At 43.5% G+C, this 22,279-nt stretch overlaps 1 protein-coding gene across 24 annotated transcripts in view; it reads left to right on the forward strand.

Moving 5' to 3' along the window:
- The window catches only part of Dst (dystonin), a 290,647-nt gene that overhangs the window by 143,465 nt on the left and 124,903 nt on the right, over positions 1-22,279 (forward strand). For 22 of the 24 annotated variants that reach the window (XM_048347587.1, XM_048347588.1, XM_048347569.1 and 19 more), the window contains 24 exons: positions 1,061-1,180; positions 3,121-3,216; positions 3,300-3,427; positions 6,488-6,581; positions 6,883-7,037; positions 8,206-8,668; positions 8,752-8,880; positions 9,036-9,113; positions 9,198-9,359; positions 9,447-9,551; positions 10,490-10,585; positions 11,273-11,398; positions 11,970-12,122; positions 12,628-12,782; positions 12,999-13,125; positions 13,781-13,964; positions 15,098-15,255; positions 15,763-15,941; positions 16,393-16,531; positions 17,571-17,764; positions 18,741-18,903; positions 19,540-19,623; positions 20,233-20,340; positions 20,875-20,973. In XM_048347587.1, the coding sequence (XP_048203544.1) occupies positions 1,061-1,180; positions 3,121-3,216; positions 3,300-3,427; positions 6,488-6,581; positions 6,883-7,037; positions 8,206-8,668; positions 8,752-8,880; positions 9,036-9,113; positions 9,198-9,359; positions 9,447-9,551; positions 10,490-10,585; positions 11,273-11,398; positions 11,970-12,122; positions 12,628-12,782; positions 12,999-13,125; positions 13,781-13,964; positions 15,098-15,255; positions 15,763-15,941; positions 16,393-16,531; positions 17,571-17,764; positions 18,741-18,903; positions 19,540-19,623; positions 20,233-20,340; positions 20,875-20,973 (3,495 nt within the window). Of the gene's footprint in view, positions 1-1,060; positions 1,181-3,120; positions 3,217-3,299; positions 3,428-5,774; positions 6,370-6,487; positions 6,582-6,882; positions 7,038-8,205; positions 8,669-8,751; positions 8,881-9,035; positions 9,114-9,197; positions 9,360-9,446; positions 9,552-10,489; positions 10,586-11,272; positions 11,399-11,969; positions 12,123-12,627; positions 12,783-12,998; positions 13,126-13,780; positions 13,965-15,097; positions 15,256-15,762; positions 15,942-16,392; positions 16,532-17,570; positions 17,765-18,740; positions 18,904-19,539; positions 19,624-20,232; positions 20,341-20,874; positions 20,974-22,279 lie in introns of those variants that run through there. The other 2 variants (XM_048347594.1, XM_048347591.1) reach the window with 2 other exon arrangements.

Raw genomic sequence — 22,279 nt, forward strand, 5'->3', positions numbered from 1 at the left:
ACCAGCCTGGGTAGCACAGCAAGTTCCAGGCTAGCCTGGGATACAGAATGAGACCTCTCGAAAACAAGAATTTGAGCCAATGTGCTGTTTCATAAACTGATCACTATTTTCTGGCATCAATTCTACCACTGAAATTAAGTGTCACTAAAAAATCCCATTTGGTCTTTGTCAGGAATAAATATAACCACTCAAAGTTTATAAACAAGCAGTATAGAGCACTAAAATTTGAATTTCAGCTTCCTGTTCCAACGCTCCTCCTTTCCTGTTCTCTATATAGAAGATGCCTCAGGTTTGAAAGCAGCTTCAAGTTTACTAACACACAGACCCCATGAAATATGTTGGCTAGATACCATGTTTCTTGTTTAAAGTAAGGGCCTGGGAGAGGGCTACCTATTTTGGTTACTTGGCACCTGTAGTAAATTCTGCTTTCATTTTCCTTATCTTTGCCTGTGAATTCCTCTGGGGTCCCACTTAGTAACTCTTCAACAGTGGTGTGTGTCTGAAGCTCTAGATTTTGTGCAATGTTGAACATGGTTTTGAAACAGCACGCATTCATGAGACACTAATTGAACATAGCAGTGGACAGCCTTCCAGGTTCTTTCCTTTTTCAAATGTGTGCTTAGTGAGTACTGGAATGAATAATCTGACCATATCCAGTTCCTTCCTGTCTGGCTTCCTGCTCATTAGGTAACTCTTTGAAGCGCAGCTATGCAGTGGACTTAAGTGGTCAGCAGAGGTGGCCTGGCTGTGACCCCTTCTTGAGCCTGGAAGTCACCTCGATTGACCACCTCTCTCCTCTCTCATTCTTGGAGGCCCCCAGGGCCAAGCCCAGATGCTGCTATGTTTGGATCAGAATTAGCATTCTGAGGCTGGTGTTAGTTGACAGCTTGCTGTTAATGTTTATAGGAAAGGATTACATTTGAGTAGAAAGCAAAAAGTAGAGCCGTTTTTTGAGTGGAACACAGCTGGCTTTAAGACTGAAATTTACAAGAAGCCTTTTGACCCAATCGTTTCACAGCTGAATCACTACAAGAACTTTTTCCCTGGTTTATTGTTTCAGGATGTTGAAGTCAAATGGATCGAATACCAGAACATGGTGAACTACCTCATGCAGTGGATCAGACACCACGTGACCACAATGTCTGAGAGAACGTTTCCTAATAACCCCGTAGAACTAAAGGTTGGTGCTGTGTGGAAGTTCAGTGGGATTCTTTTGATCATAAACTTTCAGCTAATGCTGTAATAATTCCATGATTTTATAAGTTAGTTCAATAACAATTGCCATTGGCAAGCCACAAGTGAGTGACTTTTATGTTTACTTAGGCATTTCCTTGTTACACTGAACGCATAGAGGCAAATGCCAATAATTGAAACATAATAGGAAAAACAACCTAAAGAAGTTTACAACCCTTAAGCTTTGATGTGTTGTGCGTTTAATAAAGTGTAATTTGAGAGTGTGTAGAACTAGCACTGCTGGATGGTTTTGGAGTGTGGAGATGCTTAGAGCCTAGCAGGTGGAGGGGAAGAGGTCCTGGAAGTGTCTGGAAGCCTCCTCCGCTTGAGTCATGCTGGCAGTGCCTAAGAAGCTGCTTCTGCAGGGCAGGAGGTGCAGCCTGTACTATTTTCTCATGAACTGAAAATACATACCTGACTTCAAGCTTTAGTAAAGTCAGTTTGGAACTTACTCTAGGCTAGTGCCCATGGCTTAGCAAAGCACTGGGTAAAATTGAAAAGTGTAGGTATGTTAAGCAAAGTAGAACACATTGTATGTACATAAGCTTACAAAGAGTAGACTGTCCCATTTTGTACATTTGTGCTTGAGGCAGCAAAGCAGTCCACTTGAAAAATGGATAATGTAGATATAGACTAGGAGGCGTTATTCTTTGATTTGTAAGTCTTTCATGATCAGTCTGGAATCAGCATACCATAATAGCCAGGTGGTTCCTGCTGAGGTCATTCATTTGTGCAGAACATCTGGGCCCAGACCTTGCCCATATCCCCACGGGGAGTTTTTCCTGAGCCTCTGTGGACAGGGCTGTGTGTCTGGCCACTCCCTGGGAAAATAGGAAAGTTTTTTATTTTTTTCCTAAGGCACAAGGGAAATCCCTTCTGCTATGTAGTTCTACAGACAGTGTTGTAGCATGTAGTGCTAAAACTTAGGAACAACGGACTCCTAAAGAGGATGCCGTCTTTGGTTTTTGAACGCAGACACATTTATTTATTTTCAAATGGATCTCCACTGTCTACCCCATTGGACAAATGTGTCAGGACCTCTGAGTAGTGCAGATTTGTAAAGACATGGAGCAGGGTTCCTTGCTAGTGCCTGGGACAGGGCGTGATGTGGGAAGGAAGCATATTGTGAGGGACTACAAACAAGTCTTTTAGCCACGAAACCATTGAATGGAATCCTACAGCAAAGTAGTCTGCCCAAGGTTTGTAGGATCGAGTTTTAGTGCAGCATGAATTAGGATGAGATAAGTAGAATACACTTATTAAATATGGAGATGCTTTATCTGTATCATTTTACTAGTATACTGAATTTTTAATAAGTTTAAAAGGTTCTCAAATGAATATCTACAAATGAGAATCATCATTTAATTATATGGTTGAACTTTGTATAATAATGGTACCATCAACTACTAGTATATACCTTCATGTATCTAAAAATATGCTTACATTGAGACATTGAAGCCATTTGCTAGGAATTGTATGTTCAATGATCCAACTACGAAATGAAAGAGAGAATAGTTCAGTTTGTTTCTTCATGGGAATTGCATCAGATTATTTTTCCAGAAAACTAGAAGCTAATGTGTGCTGTTTAGGAGGTACTTTTTTTGTAAGACATACTTTCTAGCTTAGATGATGAGATACATATTGGAGCCATTTTAAACCTTCATAGTTGAATTACACAGGCTCCTGTGTGGCGCACATTCAGTCGTGGCTGCCGTCCATACCTCCACCCTCACTGAAGTCTTACCGAACCCAGGCGCCAGCCAGCAGGCGCTCTGTGCCTCGAGTGGAGGCATGGGCCACTGCAGAAACGTGCACTGGTGACATAATGACATAACGAACATAGGTCTTTGAAGTGTCACTCTTAATTTGTTTCCTCTTTTATTTTAGGCACTTTATAATCAGTATTTACAGTTCAAAGAAACTGAAATTCCACCAAAGGAGACAGAAAAATCCAAAATTAAACGCTTATATAAATTATTAGAGGTAAGCTGAAATACCCTTTCTATCGGCAAGCATAATCTTTGTTACTGTTGGCTTCATGCTAATTTCTTTTTCCTGTCCTCCAGATTTGGATAGAATTTGGCCGCATCAAACTCCTCCAAGGGTATCATCCGAATGACATAGAAAAGGAGTGGGGCAAACTCATCATCGCCATGCTGGAGAGAGAGAAGGCACTTCGCCCCGAAGTGGAGAGGTAGGCGGATGAGGGAAGATTCTTTGCCCCAAGGTGGAGAGGTAGGAAGGTAGCGGGGTAGAAGCAAGATGAGGCCGTCTGAAGGAGGCCTTTGTTTCTGTGGAGCCAGGCAGATGGAGATCACAATTTGACATTTCCATTTACATGGTTGTGTGACCTTAGATAAATCACACTGTCTTTCTGGTCCTCCGCTTTTTTGCTCTAGAGATTCTGCTGAGAAGTTTAGGGGGTAAAGGACCTTGTAGGGTGGACTGGCATGTGAAGTCTCATCTTCTTGTCATAGTTTTGAAACCAATGAAAACTACCCAGGAGAATGTCTCTAATTGGCCTTTAGTCATTAGGGCCTTGACCTACATGCTCCTAGATTAGTTCCTTTTTTTTTTTTTTTTTGGCCAGTCCTTCGTCTTAACTGAGCACTGTCCCTGGCTTCTTTTTGCTCAAGGCTAGCACTCTGCCACTTGAGCCACAGCGCCACTTCTGGCTCTTTCTGTGTATGTGGTGCTGAGGAATCAAATCCAGGGCTTTGTGCTTGCAAAGCAAGCCCTCTACCACTAGGCCACATCCTCAGCCCCTCTTGTTACATTTTTGACCATGACCATCTTTCCTTAGAACTGTAAATACATGCATCCCGATGAAGCCCACCAGACACTGAAAAAGGAAAATGTGAAGTGGATTTGTTGAAAGTACATCTGACAATGAGTCTTCTCCTCAGATTACAGAAACACATTAATTAACAAAAACGGCTGGGTGCCAGTGGCCTGTAATCCCAGCTTTGTAGGAGGCTGAGGTCCAGAGGACTACATTTTGAAGCCAGCCCAGGAAGAAAAACCCATGAGGCTCCATCTCCAAAATAGTTAGCAAAAAGCAGGGCTGCAGGCATTGATAGAGAACCAGCTAAGCAAATGGAGTGAGTACAAGGCTGAGTTCAAACCCTAGTGACAGAACAAAAAAACCCCAAATGTAGTCTGTCTCCATGTAAAGGCAGCAGAGTCCCATCCAGGAAACACTAGAAGGTGTCACCTCCCCTCTCCTTCCTGCCACATTTCTGCCAATGCCTTGCCTCTGTGAGTGTGCCCCCCCCCCCAGCTCTCCATTGTCTGTTGTTCTCATGCACTGATGCTTGAGAAGTAGGTCCGGTTTGTGTGCGGCCCGGCCTCATCCAGGCCCTGGTGCATACTGAGTAAGTGCTTTGCCACTCGGCTCTCTCCCTGTCGGGTGAATTTGTGTCCTGAAGGTCCTCACCCCCAGCCGGCTGTGGGGTGTAGGGACTGCCTCTGTTCCTCTTGAGCTGGGAGGGCCAGCGGATGGTGCTGGCTCACCGGCTGCCCCACCCTCCCCTGTTAATCTGTGGGTGAGAGCAGAGCCTTCGTAATGGAGTCTCCTCCTTGGCACCCACCTCTCCACACTGTATCTGCGCTCTGGCTCTGGGGGACTCAGACCTCAGCAGGGTGGTTGGTTGGTTGGTTGGTTAGGGCAGTACTGGTGTTTGAGCTCAGGGCCTCGTGCTGGCTGTGACTAGACAGGCACCTACCCCTGAGCCATGCCTCCAGCCCATCTCCTGCCCAGGGAGAGCCTGGACCACCACTCACCCATCTTACACTTTTCGCCCTTTCCTGGATGTCTGGGGAACACCCCACTCTCAGCTGCTCACTTCATCTGCAGATGAAGTCTTGTTGGCTTTTCTGCCTAGATGGTCCTCAAACTGATCCTCTCCATCTCAGCCTTCTAGGTAGTTTAGAAGGAGAGGCACACACCACTGTGCTTAGCTATGGGCTGGCCCTGAGCAGCAGTCCTCTTGTTCTCAGCCTCCTCGGTAGTTAGCTTAGAAGAACAGGCTGCTGGCACCTGGCTGCTTTCTTGCCTTTTGTTAGGAAGGTGTCTCTCGTGAGAGTGGAGAAGTTTGGCTTTGTAGTGTTAGCAGTAGGAAAATATTGAGGAGTTTGGTTGGATACATGTCTCTGTTTTTTTCTTGACATAACAAGTTTTTTGGCAGTGGCTATGTATTGTGAATAATAACTATGTCCTGGAGTATATGAAAGACAAATAGGAAAAGCTGGCATTTTATGCCATGTAATAACCTAAAGAAAGAAAAACAATAACAGGGACATAGACTTTGCAAACACTGTATCCAATGTGACTTTTCAGCATCTGTCTAAATGACTTTAGCAGAAGCAGCATTACTGGGACACACACTATAAGCCCAGGGAAATAAGTAACTTCTCTGTTGGTTGAATTTTATGACCAAATGACCCTAGGTTGGAATGGAAGAGGCTTTCCAACTGTGGTTGTGCATGAAGGGACCGTCTGTGATGACTGGCATGGACAGAACCATCTGAAGGGACCGTCTGTGATGACTGGCATGGACAGAACCATCTCTGTGTGATGATCATCATGACAATACTGTATTTACAAATTGTCCCTGGGCTTCTGTGAGGCTTGGAGTTGTTTTTTAGGTGGTTGCAATCAGATGACTCTTAGTGAAAATATGTGGTGCTTCTGTTCCAGTGACGCCCTGATCAGCCTGTGTTGTCTGTACTTGCAGGGTTTTCACGCAGGCCCTACCAGGTGAACCTTAGCCAGCCGCTGAGTGGCTGGAGGCGAGATTCTTTTGAATGGTGATCAGCATATTGCTGGGTGTTGCACCTGCATGTTGAGGCATATTTAAGGAGCCATTAGAGCCTTAGCACTCATTGCTGCTTTTCCCGTTAGAAGTAGAGAGTTCTCGGGACTTTCTCTTTACGTTCATAGTCAGAGAACACTGCTCTGGGACTGAAAATGCACAGCAGCACTTACAGCTACCGGAGCAGTGATTCTGTATTTAGTAACACGGCCAGCACCCGCACTAGTCTTGATTCTAATGAAAACCTTCTCTCCGTTCACTGCGGTCCAACCCTCATCAGCTCCTGCATTAGCTTTGGCAATGAGTCCACACATGGACACAGGTATGGGAGATACGGGGTACAATTTCATTCCGCTTTCCAGTGGGCAGCAGTTTTCAGGGATGATGAATACTTTGACTTCAAAAGGAAGAATTGTGTTTCCTATTGTCCCTTCCCATAGGCTGGAAATGCTGCAGCAGATTGCCCACCGAGTCCAGAGGGACAGTGTCCTCTGTGAAGACAAACTGATCCTGGCCCGGAATGCACTCCAGTCTGTGAGTTGATTTTAGAGCTGTAGAGAGGTGGGGACAGGGGTGGGGGCAGAGGGAGGTAAAACTTCTGTGTGAAGTTTGGTTGGCCCTTGGTGTGCTCTCTGTACTGAGAGTTAAGGTTGGTCAGTGGTTATGACCAGTATTTCTTGTTTGGAGGAACAGTGAGCAGACAGAAATCCTGGTTTTGAACCAAAAAGGAAGATAAAACACATGTAGGCTTCTCTTTTAGTGTGTGGGGTTGCAAACTTCAGGATGGTTTTGCCAGATGTCTCATAGAATTCATCCTGATTTCTTTTAAACATAGGATTCCAAGAGATTAGAATCAGGGCTGCAGTTTCAGAATGAAGCCGAGATTGCCGGGTACATACTTGAATGTGAGAACCTCTTACACCAGCATGTGATTGACGTGCAGATTCTTCTCGATGGAAAGTACTACCAGGCAGATCAGTTGGTACAGAGGTGAGAATCCCACCCCGACCTCCGTGAGCACAGGGAGATAAGTGCAGACTCGGACAGTCTTACTAGGATTATTAAGGAGGAGCTATTACTATTTTTCTCATTACCCGGCTAGAAGTCGGTAATGAGAAAATGATTCTCAAACAGTGTCAGCCCCCCTTCACTTTCCCCCAGTCCCCTCTCCTGTCCTTGACCACAAGTTGCATAGTTTGTTTTTTACATAGTATGCACTGAATACCATGACTTTGTGGAATATGTTTCTTAGCTCTCTTTAGGTAACAGTATATTATGTTAATTCTGATATATTGTGGTTAGCAGTTACTGCGCAAACCTCAGTATATCAGAACTAAGGTAACACAGTAACTAAGCAGCTCACTAGCATGAGTGCTTAAATTAATGTCTTTATGTTCCCTGCAAACTTCTAACCTATTCACGGGTGTGTCCAGGGCACATACTCATTGTAGTGTGTGTGCTTCACATGCACACCACCCTGCATTCAATTCTTAATACCACAAAAGAAAAACATATAAGAAATGATAAGGATCATGGTCCTTCTTAAAGCCTCATGAGTGTCTGGGATGGCAGGTTTACGCATACCCGGCTTAAAAAAATTTTTTTTTAAATTGAGATGAGGTTTCACTAACTTTTGGATCCTTTTCCTGGGACTGGCGGTAAGCCACAAGCTTTCAGATACCTACCTCCTGAGTAGCTAGAATTAAAGGTGTTAGTCACTGTGCCTGCCAATGCCAGAAATATGTTATAAGTAAAGTTTCTTGTTATCCTAGATGTCAGAGAGTAGGTGAAGGATGACATTGGAGGGTAGCAATTTTGTTCCTCATAAGCAATGGCTATAAAAGCCTAATGATATGAAAAGGGCATATAGCACAATGTTCATTATTGATGATAATTACCATACAGAATTTTACCCACGTGACTAGGAATTTTTGAAGATGGGTTTAATTGAAAAGTGTTTACAGGAGAATTGAGTGGAAAGTCCAGTTCTTTCTTGTCCCTGAGGCTTCCTTCTTTCTCTCCTTCCCTACTTGTAACACATTGCGTTCGTTGTGCGGCATTACAGGGGTAGAAGCCAACACGGGTACATTGCCGTAAGCCATGGTTTTCAGTAAGGGCTCCCGCCTCGCGTTACACCCGTCTCCCCTGCTCTTTTCAGGGTCGCTGAGCTCCGTGAGGAAACTTTGGCCTTAAGGAGCGAGTGTGCCTCGGTGTACAGCAAAGGACGCGTGCTGACCTCGGAGCGGACAAAGCTCATGATATCAGGGATCACGCAGGGTTTACATGCGGGGTTCGCGCAGACCTTAAACCCTTGTCTGAACTCAGGGCTGACCCAGAGTTCAGCTCCTTCCCTGACCTCTTCCAGTGTGACTTCCGGCCTGTCATCAGGGCTGACCTCCCGCCTCACTCCCTCAGTTACCCCAGTGTATGCTCCTGGTCTTCCGGCAGGATTAGTTCCAAATTTCAGTGCAGGAGTAGAGCCGGCTTCCTTGCAGACTCTGAAATTGATGCGGATCCGAAAACCACTTGTGAAGTCATCTTTGCTGGATCAGAATTTAACAGAAGAGGAAGTCAACATGAAATTTGTCCAGGATCTTTTGAACTGGGTTGATGAGATGCAGGTAGAAAAACAAATGCTTGGTTTTCCTGAGTTTCTGGTTCTTTGCCACTGTGAGCTTTGTAACCTGGTATTTTGTTATTGAAGGTGCAACTGGATCACACTGAGTGGGGTTCAGATTTGCCAAGTGTTGAAAGCCATTTAGAAAATCATAAAAATGTTCACCGAGCTATTGAAGAATTTGAATCTAGCCTTAAAGAAGCAAAAATCAGCGAGGTATGTCAATTTAAAATTTTACATATATTTCACGGTAGTTTAATGTGGCGTTCCTTTTTGGAAGCTCTGTCACTCACTAATAGACGCCTCTAGTTAGTGTGCATAATCCAAATTCCTTAGATTCCTAACTCAGAGTCTTTTTATTCTGTTTCTAGATTCAGATGACAGCACCTCTTAAGCTGACTTATGCAGAGAAGTTGCACAGATTAGAGAGTCAGTATGGAAAACTCTTGGTACGTTTTTTTTTTTTTTAACACTTCGGTTTCCCTTATCTCTGTGACAAAGATCTGATTGTTAACACTGTCTTCCTTACAAAGAACGCATCCAGGACTCAGGAACGCCACCTCGACACACTCCATAATTTTGTAATTCGGGCAACTAATGAACTTATCTGGTTGAATGAAAAAGAGGAGGAGGAAGTTGCTTATGACTGGAGTGAGAGAAATACCAACATAGCTCGGAAAAAAGAGTATCATGCTGTAAGTACTCCTGTGTTCTCGCACACTGAGGCTTCACTGGAGGTTTAGATCTTTGTTCTAACATACTCCTCACTCTTTCTTCATTAGGAATTAATGCGAGAACTTGACCAAAAGGAAGAAAATATTAAATCAGTCCAGGAGATAGCAGATCAGCTACTTCTAGAAAATCACCCAGCCCGGTTGACTATTGAGGTGAGTCAGGAAAATGGTCTGGGTGGAAGGAGAAACAAGAGTAGCGAGGTATGATCAGGTGTTGCCAGATTCCCAGTAGCTACATGCCTTCTACTCAGAAAGCCTTTCTGAACTAAGCTGGGTAGAAATGGATTGCTGCAAATGGAGAAAAATGGCAGACTTAGAGTCATGAACACCCCTTGCACGCCCTCTACTGGACAGGAGTGACTGAGCCTTAAAGAGGAAAAGATTATTTTTAATGAAGTAGATATCCTTTATACAATATTTCTTTTTGCATTTATGGAAGAGTAACACTTTGAGAGATTTTTCAATAAAGATGACTACTATAATTATTGTAACTCCAGAATTACAGTGACAGGAAAGAGTACATTGCCTTTTCTCCACAAAGCCAAGAGGAAAAGTACAGCTATGGGGGTTTCCTATTTCTGTGTTAGAAGGTTGATGCTATGGCCCAACAACATAGCAGTCCAGAGATGGCGAGGAGAAAGCGTATTTGGGGGCATCATACGGCGGGCATACTGGGTAGGGACCAAGGAGTGGAGGGAAGGGCTGGTTTTCTTTATAGGAGAGAGAGCTTGTATTCATTTCAGAAGTTTTTCATGTAAAAATTACTGTCATTCACATTTCCATTTGTATTTTAAGGAAATATCTTAAGTTGAAAATTCGAGAGAAATTAAATGGATTGATTTTAAAACTTAGATATGAACTTTAGGGCTGGTTGTGCAAGCAGGAACTTTTAGGCAAGAAGGACAATTTTCTACCCTGATTAGTCTTATGCTGTTGAAATAACTAATCACCTATTCATAGTAGAGTATCTCAAAAGCATCTGTGATGGAGGTGCTGGGGCTGGAACCTTGAGCCTCGGGCATGCTGGACGAGCGCCTTGCCCCTGAGCCACCTTCTCTGCATTGTTTCAGTGGCTCTGCTTTATCTTTCAGGCCTACAGAGCAGCCATGCAGACACAGTGGAGCTGGATCTTACAACTCTGCCAGTGTGTGGAGCAGCACATCAGAGAGAACACTGCGTACTTTGAGGTGTGTGAATAGAAATGTAGCTTCACCCTCCATGGGCTGCAGGGAGATTGGGCTGACTGGAGGAAACCGTTACAAGTTATAAACATGTCTGAGGTGCACCCAGGGGAAGGGGAGATGCTCTGAGATATCTCTTTGTAGGATTTAGAGTTAGTTTCAGGTGCTATGGAAAAGAGAGATTTGGACATGCAGTTCAGAAAGAAATCCTTAAAAAAAAAGCAAAAGACCTTTAACTAGACTCCAGTGGCTCTCACCTGTAATCCTAGCTAGGCTAGGCTGAGATATGAGGATCTTGGGAGTCAGAGTGGTCAAAATAGCCTGTGAGACTAACCACCAAAAAACCACAAGTGGAGCTGTGGCTCAAATGGCAGAGCCACCGGCCTTGTGTGAAAGAGGGATAGCACCCAGGCCCCGAGTTTCAGGACTTAAAACTGGCACAAAACAACAAGAAGAAACCCTTAAAACCTCACAAAACGAAAAAAGTCCTTTATTAATGAAAGTTGTATATTTAAAATAAGGAGCAAACCAAATGAGCCACTCAAGTTCAGGGGTGTTGTTAGGCTCAAGGAGCAAAGTGGCTATTAAGTTTTGTTTTTGTCTCTTCTGTCTTATGGAGGGTACACAGAGTTAACACCTCTCTGCTTTACTGGCATTTAGCACCTGTAACCGCCAAGTTTTGTCTCTCCTTAGTTTTTCAATGATGCCAAAGAAGCCACAGATTACTTGAGGAATCTGAAAGATGCCATCCAGCGGAAATATAGCTGCGACAGATCAAGCAGCATCCACAGGCTGGAAGACCTTGTGCAGGAGTCGATGGTAAAACCCTGTGCATGCCACCAGCATTACATTTGTCACTCACCATGTTTCCATGGTCCTCGATATTTTCACCTCATTCCACAAAGCCGTTAAACGTTCAGTTTTACTCTTTAAGTTTTTATGATCGCCTAGAAGTTTAGAAGTGCTTTAGCAGTATCCTCTCTTTCTCTCTCTCTGTGTATTTTTACCTGTTCTCCCCTCTGCCCCCCCACTCTCATCTCTTATCTCTTTCTCCCATGTGCATCTGAGCATGTCTGTGTATATATTTTTTCATTCCACAAATACTTGTCTATTTCTAGGCACTATTTTAGGATCTGGAGATAAACGGTCAAGAATCTCTTCCCATATGGTGCTCACCCATTAGGGGGGAATAGACTATAACATGTTAAATAAACAGATGACATGTGCTTTGTTAGGTAGTGATAATGGTAAAGCGGGAAACAAAACCAGACAGAAGGAGGACTGTGCGGTGAAGCAGCGGTGCAGGTTTGCTCGTGTGACCAGGCATTACTTTTCTGCGGAAGGAGTGAACCATGCACATGTTTTTAAGTCTGTGCTATTTATTTTTTAGGAAGAGAAAGAACAACTCCTGCAGTACAAGAGCACGGTAGCCAGCCTGGTGGGCCGAGCAAAAACAGTAATTCAGCTGAAGCCAAGGAATCCTGAGTGTTCACTCAAAACCTCTGTCCCTATCCAGGCTCTCTGCGACTACAGACAGATCGAGGTACTCCCTGCAGGTCTCTGAGGCGGGTAGTGCCTATCTTTATCCACGTGGTTTTAAGCTGAAATCACATTGCATGCTAGTGATAAGGGTTTCCATCTTATAAAACAGAAGGGGAAATCCCAAGATTGAGTGTCAAGAAACTTTAGTTACTAAGGTTTTCTATCTCCCCTCCACTGTGGTACTAGGACTTGAACTCAGGGCCTGGCTGTTATACCTTAGCCTTTTCTCTCAAGGCTGGCACTTAGCCACAGCTCTACTTTCTGGTTTTTGGTGGTTAGTTGGAGACAAGAATCTCACCAACAACTCTCCTGCCTAAGTTATCTTCAAACCATGATTCCCAGTTCTCAGCCTCCTGAGTAGCTAGGATTACAGGTATGAGCCACCAGTGCCCAGCTATAGGTTTTCTATCTTCTAAAAATAAAGGAGACAGCCCAAGATTGAGTATAGAGAAAGATTCATTGCTTAATGACTTCATTTAGCTCTTCTTCCCTTCCTGGAAAACCAGATAACGATTTACAAAGATGACGAGTGTGTGCTGGCCAACAACTCTCACCGTGCCAAGTGGAGGGTCATCAGCCCCACAGGGAACGAGGCGATGGTCCCTTCTGTGTGCTTCACCGTGCCGCCACCCAACAAAGAGGCAGTCGACTTTGCAAACAGGTTTGTGTGCATTAGCTGAAACCATACAACGGGTGGGGGTGGGGGCTTTCTGAGGCGAAAGAAACAGTCAACACTTGGTTAAGTACCAAGAGATAGAAGGCCCTAGAAGCAGGAAATATTGTGGATTTATTTCACAAACCAAAAGAAAATCTGCATGGAGCGTACTGTGAAAAGGAATAAGAAGGCTTCATCCACTTTCTTGGTTCTGTGTTTCAGAATTGAGCAGCAGTATCAGAATGTCCTGGCTCTATGGCATGAGTCCCACATAAACATGAAGAGTGTGGTGTCCTGGCACTACCTCATCAATGAAATTGATAGGATTCGAGCCAGCAGTGTGGCCTCGGTGAGTATTGGCAGACGCACACCTCAGCCGGGTGGACACTTGGCGTGAGTCCCCAAAGGGACGGAGCCCAGCAGACCCTGGCTCACAGCGAGCCCTGAGTGGGACCAGTTAGGCACCTGCTATAGAGGGCATGTCTTGTGCACTGGGGACCAAAGGTCAGACTGTGTGGTGCTCCCAAGAGGTCCAGAGCTATGATGCAGAGTGCAGACCTCTGAGAGGGGTATAGTTTGATTTCATCTATTGAATTTTATGGAGGACTTGCTTTTCCTGTCTCTCAAAATTATTATTATTTTTTTGCATGCTGGTCCTGGGGCTTGAACTCAGGGCATGGGTATTGCTTCTGAGCTTTTTTGTTCAAGGCTAATGCTCTACCACTTGAGCCACAGCTCCACTTCTGGCTGTCTTTTTGCAGTTTATTATAAATAAAAATGTCACAGACTTACCTACCTGGGTTGACTTCAAACTGTGATCCTCCGATCGCAGCCTCCTGTGTAGGATTGCAGGCATGAGCCACTGGTGCCCTCAATTAACATTGATTAATGGAAAAGAATATTAATTGCAATACACCATGAGAAGAAGATGAGCTCCGTCTCATTCACACGCAGCACTCGGGGTGGAAGCCTCTAATGCACGCACGATCTTTACTCTTCTCTAGATCAAGACCATGTTGCCTGGTGAACATCAACAAGTCCTCAGTAATCTGCAGTCTCGATTTGAAGATTTCCTGGAGGATAGCCAAGAATCCCGGGTTTTTTCAGGGTCCGATATAACACAGCTGGAAAAGGAGGTTAACGTGTGCAAGCAGTATTATCAAGAACTTCTTAAGTCTGCAGAAAGAGGTAGCGTACAGGTATTTCGTGTCTTCTGCATGGGTGTGCTGTCCCTGCTCCCCCTGCTTTCAACAGGTCTATGATGGCACTCAGCCTGTGGTAGACAAGATTGCTGAAACACTAACAAGAAAAAGAGAGAGAGAGAGGCTCAAGAGATCTAGAGGCATAGCTTAGTACAGCGCTTGCCTGGCATACACAAAGCCCTAGATTAATCGCCACCTCTACTTTTCACTTTGCATTTACTTTTCAATACTTTCTGCTGGGTCAGGTGGCGCTCACATGTAATCCTTCAGGTTCTCAGTGGGTTTAATTATTTTCCCACATGTAGTTGAGTGTCTTCTTATGTACCCAACTGCAATATGTAGCCTGGGCTGACTTTAAACTCACAGCGTTCCTGTCTCAGCTCCCAAGTGCTGGGATTATAGACAGGTACCTACATACTGGTCTTATTAAGTATAAATTTTGTCCTGAACTCTTAATATTAGAGACAATTTTACTAGTAATATTCTGATTTTTAGAACATTAATAGATTCTTTACTTGATTTTCAATTTTAGGATTTTAAACTACTTCTTATAATCTACAGCTTATGTAATGCACATTTTGTGAACAGAAGCCAGTAAAATAAATTACCTGTTCTGGCCATCAGAAGTCAGAAATGAGTTCTTCAAAAGGCATTGGGTAAATTTCACTAAGAACATACATTTTTAAAGCTTATGTTTCAGGATTTATATTTTAACGTTTATATCTCTTGGATAGGCTGGTAGTGATAGTAGGTTTGACTAGCTGTGACCCAGTGATGCAAAAATCCTCTTACTAAAACATGAGCAAAATCCAGTTGCTGGTGGCTTACATCTTCATCCTAGCTACTCAGGAGGCTGAGATCTGAGAATCATGGTTCAAAGCCAGTCTGAACAACAACAAAAAAATGAGTGCGATTCTGATCACCAGTTAACCACCAAAAAGCCAGAAGTGGAGCCGTGGCTCAAGTGGTAGATTTCCAGCTTTGATCAAAAAAGCTCAGAGACAGCACCCAGAACCCAAGTTCAATCTCCAGACTAGCATCAAAAAAAGAAGAAAAAGAGCCCTGAGCAAGAGCATGACAGGCATTTTCTGAACGTGATGCTTATGCTTGCTTTTGCAGAGGAGCAAGAGGAATCAGTCTATAATCTCTACATCTCTGAAGTTCGGAACATTAGGCTTCGCTTGGAGAACTGTGAAGACCGGTTGATCAGGCAGATCCGAACTCCCCTGGAACGAGATGATGTGCATGAAAGTGGGTTCCGAATCACAGAGCAGGAGGTGAGAGGTGCAGGTCCATGGCGTGGGGTGTGCGTGGTGACCTTTGGCGCCACCTCCCGGGGCCCCTGGCTGTGGGGTGGGGCGAGTGGTGACCTTTGGTGCCGCCTGCCTCCCATCACCCCTCAGGTTCACCAGCTGGGCTGGAGGTGAGAGATGGAAGTCTGTGGTGAGTGGGTTGCGTGGTGAACTCAGTGCTGCCTCCCGTGGCTCCTCACATCCAGCGTCCGCGCTGGCCCAATGCTTGCAGCTCAGCTCAGCTCTGCCTCTGCCGTGGGCACGTCTCCACATCCCGTGGCCTTCCTTCTGTAGCCACGGAGTGCAAAAGCAGCAGGCAGAGGTTTGGTCTCAGGAGATGAGTTAGGGTCCTTGAATTACTGACTGTGAAACTGGAATGTCATGTCTTTGGTTCTCTGTTATACAGGTTTTTATGTCATAATGTGAAATGTATTTTTAAACTATAAGGAAACACCCTCAATGAAATGATCATCTATGTTCTTCGTTGTATAGAAACTAAAGAAAGAGCTGGAACGACTTAAAGATGACTTGGCAACAATCACAAATAAATGTGAAGAATTCTTTAGTCAAGCAGCCACCTCTGCCTCCGTCCCCACCCTGCGATCTGAGCTCAGCGTGGTTCTTCAGAACATGAACCACGTCTACTCCATGTCCTCCACTTACATAGAGAAGTATGTGGCCATCCTGACAACACCCTGTGCGATTTACTGCCTGTCACCCGATAGGCTTTAACAGCTCACGGATAGCAACATAAGCTCTCCTCTGTTGAGGACATACGCTACAATTGCTGTGAATTTCTGCCCCCCGCCCCTATTGTCAGGGGCTTTGCCTCAGAGACGGGTCTATACTGTATTCTCCTCATTTCTATTTTGGTAGCTTAGCTGTTGGTATCTGCAGGGTTTTCCTCTTGTACCTGGCCTGAGCTGTATTGTGTTGGAAGTTTTGTTAGTGCCATTTGTGACTGGAGCATGCACTGTTAGGAAGTCAGCTGAGCAATCTTGGAGTCATCGTGCCAGTGTCTCCCAAGGGGACAGTGCTGTGCTGTGTGTCATAATGTGTCAGGACTGCATTATGTAGAGATGAACATTAACAATTGGACCTGTTTTTAATCCCCTTTTAAAGGTTGAAAACGGTTAATTTAGTATTGAAAAATACTCAAGCTGCAGAGGCTCTTGTAAAACTCTATGAAACCAAACTGTGTGAAGAAGAAGCAGTTGTGGCTGACAAGAACAATATTGAGAACCTAATGAGCACTCTAAAGGTAAGAGCATCCCTGGGGGCTGCTTATCCACGCGTTAAGTACTTCTGAGCTCAGATCTTCAAACATGAGGCCCTCACACCCACCAGGCAGCCACACCACCACGTGGACCTGCGGCTCCTTTTCGTATTGTCCTGGGGTTTAGACTCAGCACCTGGGCACTGTCCCTGGTTTCTTTTCGCTCACTGCTAGCACTCTACCACTTGAACCATAGCACCACTTCTGGCTTTTTCTATTTATGTGGTGCTGAGGAATTGAACCCAGGGCTTCATACATGCCAGGCAAGCACTCTACCACTAAGCCACATTCCCAGCCCCCATATTGGCTATTCTTGAGATAGGGTTTTGCTTTCCACCCAGGCTGGCCCGGACTGTGATCTTCTTCTTTGTTCTTTGCTTTGTCTCTGGGATGACAGGTGCACACCAGTGTGCCCCGCTGTAGTGCTTCTGTAGTCATGTGGGAGGGCGGGTGCACACCACACCCAGCATCGCTCAAGATGAAGTCTTGTGAAATGGACTCTGTGCCTCTCCCTTGGGGCTGGCCTTAAACCATGATCCTTTAGTCTGTGCCTTCCAAGTAACTGGAGTTACAGGCTTGAGCTAAAACATCTAATGTGGGTTGTTTTTTTAACCTTAAAAGGAAAAGGATTTATTGAGGTTCAGTATTTCCGAGGGCACAGTCCACAAAGTCACTTGGCCCCAGGTGACTGGGCTCCATTACCAATGTGACAGAGGAGAGCAGCTGACTTTGTGGGCATTCATTTTTAAGCAATAGATTAATAGCATTTAAAAACAAGCAGTGAAAAAGACAGCAATGACAACTTTGCTTGTGGATTCTATTTTATTTTCTTATAAGTTGCTACTTTGTAAAGATCAGGCTATTTAATGTAGTTAACTCTAATTTAATATTTTTATATGCTTGTCTTTCATTCATCTGATTTTGTATCAGTCATTTGTAAATATATGAATCCTGAAGCAAATAATGTATTTACCCCATGACTGGTTGATGCATTTTATACTGCTTATTGATCCTTGTACTTTAGCAATGGCGATCTGAAGTAGACGAGAAGAGGGAGGTGTTCCACTCTTTGGAGGATGAGCTGCAGAAAGCAAAAGCCGTCAGTGATGAAATGTTTAAGACATACAAAGAACGGGACCTTGATTTTGACTGGCACAAAGAAAAGGCAGAGCAGCTAGCTGAGAGGTGGCAGAATGTGCATGTGCAGATTGACCACAGGTGAGAACCCTTCTTGGTCTATGTAGACACAGACTTACGGCCTGTCTGTGTCCACTGGGCATTAGCTAAGCATACCAGGCCTTCGCAACATATCCTAGTTAATAGTGTTACCTACAAACATTTCTTTCTTACATGATAGACTTTAGCAAGACATTTAACTTCAGAATAAGCATTTTTGAACTGTATAATTAAATGTATTGATATAGTCTAGCATTCGTATAGTTATATCTCTTGGTTTCTGTGTTTTGGAGACGAGGCCTCTATGGGTTTCAGGTTGGCTTTGTATTTGTTGTCCCACTTTGCTTCTTCCCCACTCAGATCCCCCCTTCCTTCTTTACTTAGCAGGAATAGGGTTTGAACTCGGTGCCTTGTGCTTGCTAGGCAGGTGCTCTCCCACTTAAGTAGTACATTCAGCCCAACAATATATGTAGTTCCATTATTGAAAAGTAAACTTATGTTCATTACGTTGGCTCTGTAAGTTTAAGCAGTACATTCAGTCCAATGACACATGTAGTTCCATTCTTGAAAAATAACTTTATGTTCAAATATCTATTACTTTGGCTCTGTACGTTACATGTTAAAAAGATCTGAGACCATGTTAGTCTCTCACTGAACTAACTTCAACAGTCAACTGCCATTTGATACAAGCCTTAGCTCCTTAGCTACTCAGGGCATCCTAATTGGTGATAATTACGGTTAATTTTTCTGCTTTTCTAACTTAAGCTTTTTGGGATTAGCTATAGAACTATCAATACCATTGTGTTGTACAACTGCAGGAGCACAAAGTTGACATTGAACCCCCTCCAGCATGTCAACCCTTGCAGAGCTTTGCCTATGGTGCCTCAGCCCAGAATGCTTTCCGTGTTCCTCCATGGCATTGGTCATGGCACAGTTAGTTCGTCTCTCCCTTCCCTCCACCTTCCACCCTTCTAAGGGACCCAGCTGGGAACTACCCGTTCTCTCTCTGTTCTCTTAGGCTACGGGATCTGGAGGGCATTGGGAGGTCACTGAAGAACTACAGAGACACCTATCACCCTTTAGATGACTGGATCCAACAGGTGGAAACAACACAGAGGAAGATTCAGGAAAATCAGCCTGAAAACAGCAAAACTTTAGCCACACAGTTGAACCAACAGAAAGTATGTAAAAATAAAAATCCTTGCACTGAGGTCATCTCCATTTGGTCAAACATGAGCCTTAACCTTCTTTTCTTTATTAAAAGGCACAGTTTAGGGAAAGCTGGAAAGTAAGTGTAAGTATAGAAATCCTACAACTCAAACCTACCTCACTTATTTCTATTTCTTGGCAGTCATTTTTGAAAGTATTGATCGTAGGTCATAGAAAGTATCCTGATGGGATAGAGGGTTATAGGGTATGACCTTTGGTCATAGGGATGATAGAATTATTTTTGATAGTTAGCTGGCTATGATACACATATTACTTTCTAAATATATGGAAATGCTTTCTGGCAGGAAATTAAACAAACAGAAATTCAAGTGTTTAACAACCTTTGAGGTCCAGCCTTTTCAACAGGAAGAGAGGTTAGACAGGGCTCAAGTCAGCCTTTGGTAATTCCTGTGCATTAGCTTCTGCTTCTTGAGAGGGAGTCACTTGGAGTCAGTCTGGAAGTGTGCAATTTACCTATAATGCAAGTTGCATACTCAGTACAGAGTTCAGGAACTAGTAACTGATTACAAACATATGCTTAGTTTTGAAGATATTGAGACATAGAAGTTTTTTTTGACCTATTGCTTCTAAATTGTGTGTATTTATAGATGCTGGTATCTGAGATAGAAATGAAACAGAGTAAAATGGATGACTGCCAAAAACATGCAGAGCAATACTCGGCAACAGTAAAGGTAGGAAGGCCCAGCCACTTCTCAAGCCAAACTATCAGGGTTATAGTGCTAGGTTGTACTCTTACAGCCATGCAAGTCATTTCACTATAGTTGAAAAGGAAGAAGAAAGAATCCTCATTTGAACTTTGGATATATACCTCACAATTCTGAGTCAGATGACAGTTTCTGGTTGTCTTTCTCTGCCTCATATGTGCAAGAAAATGTACATACTGTTACCCCCATAACCAAAATAAATACATAACTCTGAAATTGGTTCCTTACATTTTCCTCTCATTTCCTTTCCTCTTGAGCACTGAGTGAATCTCTAACTTTCTGGCATTTCTCAGTCTTCAGGTTAGCACAGACAGCCTTCCAGATCATACTTTCCTATACCACTCTAGTATTGTAACAGATGCTTTATGAGCACTTCCTGACTAGTCTATATGTTTCTACCTTCACTGCTACCCTAGAAGCATCTGAGGGCATATAAATTCCCCCAAAATGTAGATCTATAATATTTTATCCCTAAGTTTGGTGCAATTAGGTTCCAGTTCTCTGGGCTTAATCATGGTAGAATGCCGCTTTAGATTTTTGTGTCATAAATTTTAGCATGCTGGCTCTTTTACACAGGACTATGAATTACAAACAATGACCTACCGGGCCATGGTGGACTCTCAACAGAAATCCCCTGTGAAGCGCCGAAGAATGCAGAGCTCTGCGGATCTCATTATTCAAGAGGTAAGAAGAGGGCAAGAGGAGAGAGAGGGCCTACCAGAAGCAGCATTTCTGAAAACATACAGAACATGAATTTTAGCATTTTAGCTGTTTCCAGATGTGCAGTTAAGCAGGTCACAGTGTTAGGTAGCGGTTAGCTCTACACGTTTCCAGTACTGACTTTCATCCCAAACAGAAAGTCTAACCCCTTTAAGAGCAGGCTTATTAAGTGGTTTTTTAACCCTCTTAAAGTCAAGATCAATTCAATATTAGTTTTATACTGTAGAGGTAAATAACTACTTCCATTACATTAGTAATATTATGTACATTAATGTTGGTAGAAAATTACCCTTTAGTAGGGTGTGCATAACAGGATCAGCACTCTGCTACTGGGTTCCCCACTTATTACTGGAGTGCTCTCAGTAATAAACTTATTTTTTACTGAGGGTGCTGTGCTTCAGTCTTCTAGATCCCAGTCAGTATTAGAAATATTACTCAGATTCCAGTGGCCTTGTGAAAGGCAGTTGTTAATGATGTGTCTGTTACTTTTCCCTTTAGTTCATGGACCTGCGGACTCGGTACACTGCCCTGGTCACTCTCATGACCCAGTATGTTAAATTTGCTGGTGACTCACTGAAGAGGCTGGAGGAGGAGGAGGTAACAAGGACCGCGGAGCAGCTGAGTTCAGAGGCACTAGATCTGAGCAGGAACCACAGCATGGTTTGAGAAAGCAAAATAGGTTTCATGATAAATTTACCTGATTGGTAGCTGATGGAGGAAATTAGCTATAAAATTATAATGAACAAGAGTGAAGGGTGTGGAGAAAGGCCTAGAATTTTTATTTATTTGTTTTTAAGATTCTTTCTAATAGAAACACAGTTTTATTTTCACTTCGGCTGGTCTGAGCATAGAGCTTAGTAGTGAACCATTTGCTCAGCATGCCCTGAGTCCTGATTTCATTTCTCAGAACTTAAAAACAAACAAAACCATCTGTGACCCAAAGATGATAGGTTTGATATTGAAATGGTTTAATTTAGTAAAGTACTAGCACCTGGACAGAATTTTCTTCAGCCTTCTCTGCTAGATATTTCTGCAGAGTACATTTACTTCTTTTGTGATGTCTGTAGAAATACATACATGTACTTCAGGTTTCATTTTTAAGGAACTAAACTTATACTTAAAAAGATCTCAATTTAGTGATCAGTGTTGTTGTAAAAGAGTGCTACATTTTAAGAATTCTAGAGTCTTAGGCTTTTTAAAGTATAGGTACTGGGGGCTGGGAATGTGGCCTAGTGGCAAGAATGCTTGCCTCGTAAAGTATAGGTACTATAGCCTATTCAAAAACCATTCTGATGTGGGGGACTTCTGTTGCTTTGATTATGCTTTAAAAATTGCATTAAGATATAGAAAAAGTAATGACCTACTTATAAACACACATTGTCACGGAAGGTTGCTTAGGTTGAAAGGATGGTTCTGTGTTCTATTATATGGATACACATTCTCCTCTAACCTCAGAACAGACAAAAATAGTGGACTCGATGCTAGGAGAGGGTAAGTTGAAACGCGTGCATCCCAGTCAGCTCTGGTGGACTTGCTGGTGTCCGGGGTGCTTTGAACACGTCTGGCCATGTAGGGCAAGAAGCAGAACAGTACTCTCTGTCCACTGAGCTCCTGGAAATGTGGCTCCTGTAAACTATTTTAATCTGCTCGGAGTTAAAAGTTTTCTGCAGCTGACTGACCAACATGGCTAATTGCAGACTTTATGACCAGTTTTCTGCATTTGGAGGAGAACCAGAATAGTGGTGCCCCGTGACAGGCACACATGTGCTTTTTACATGGGAAAGAACCAACACGCTTGCACGTTACATGCACACACTCATACACTATTTCTTATAGATCTCATTCCAATTGAAATGGTCTATAATATGTATTTTAAATAACATACATGGTAATTAAATATAAG

Source organism: Perognathus longimembris, chromosome 6 (genome assembly GCF_023159225.1).
Source record: "Perognathus longimembris pacificus isolate PPM17 chromosome 6, ASM2315922v1, whole genome shotgun sequence".
Lineage (NCBI taxonomy): Eukaryota > Metazoa > Chordata > Mammalia > Rodentia > Heteromyidae > Perognathus > Perognathus longimembris.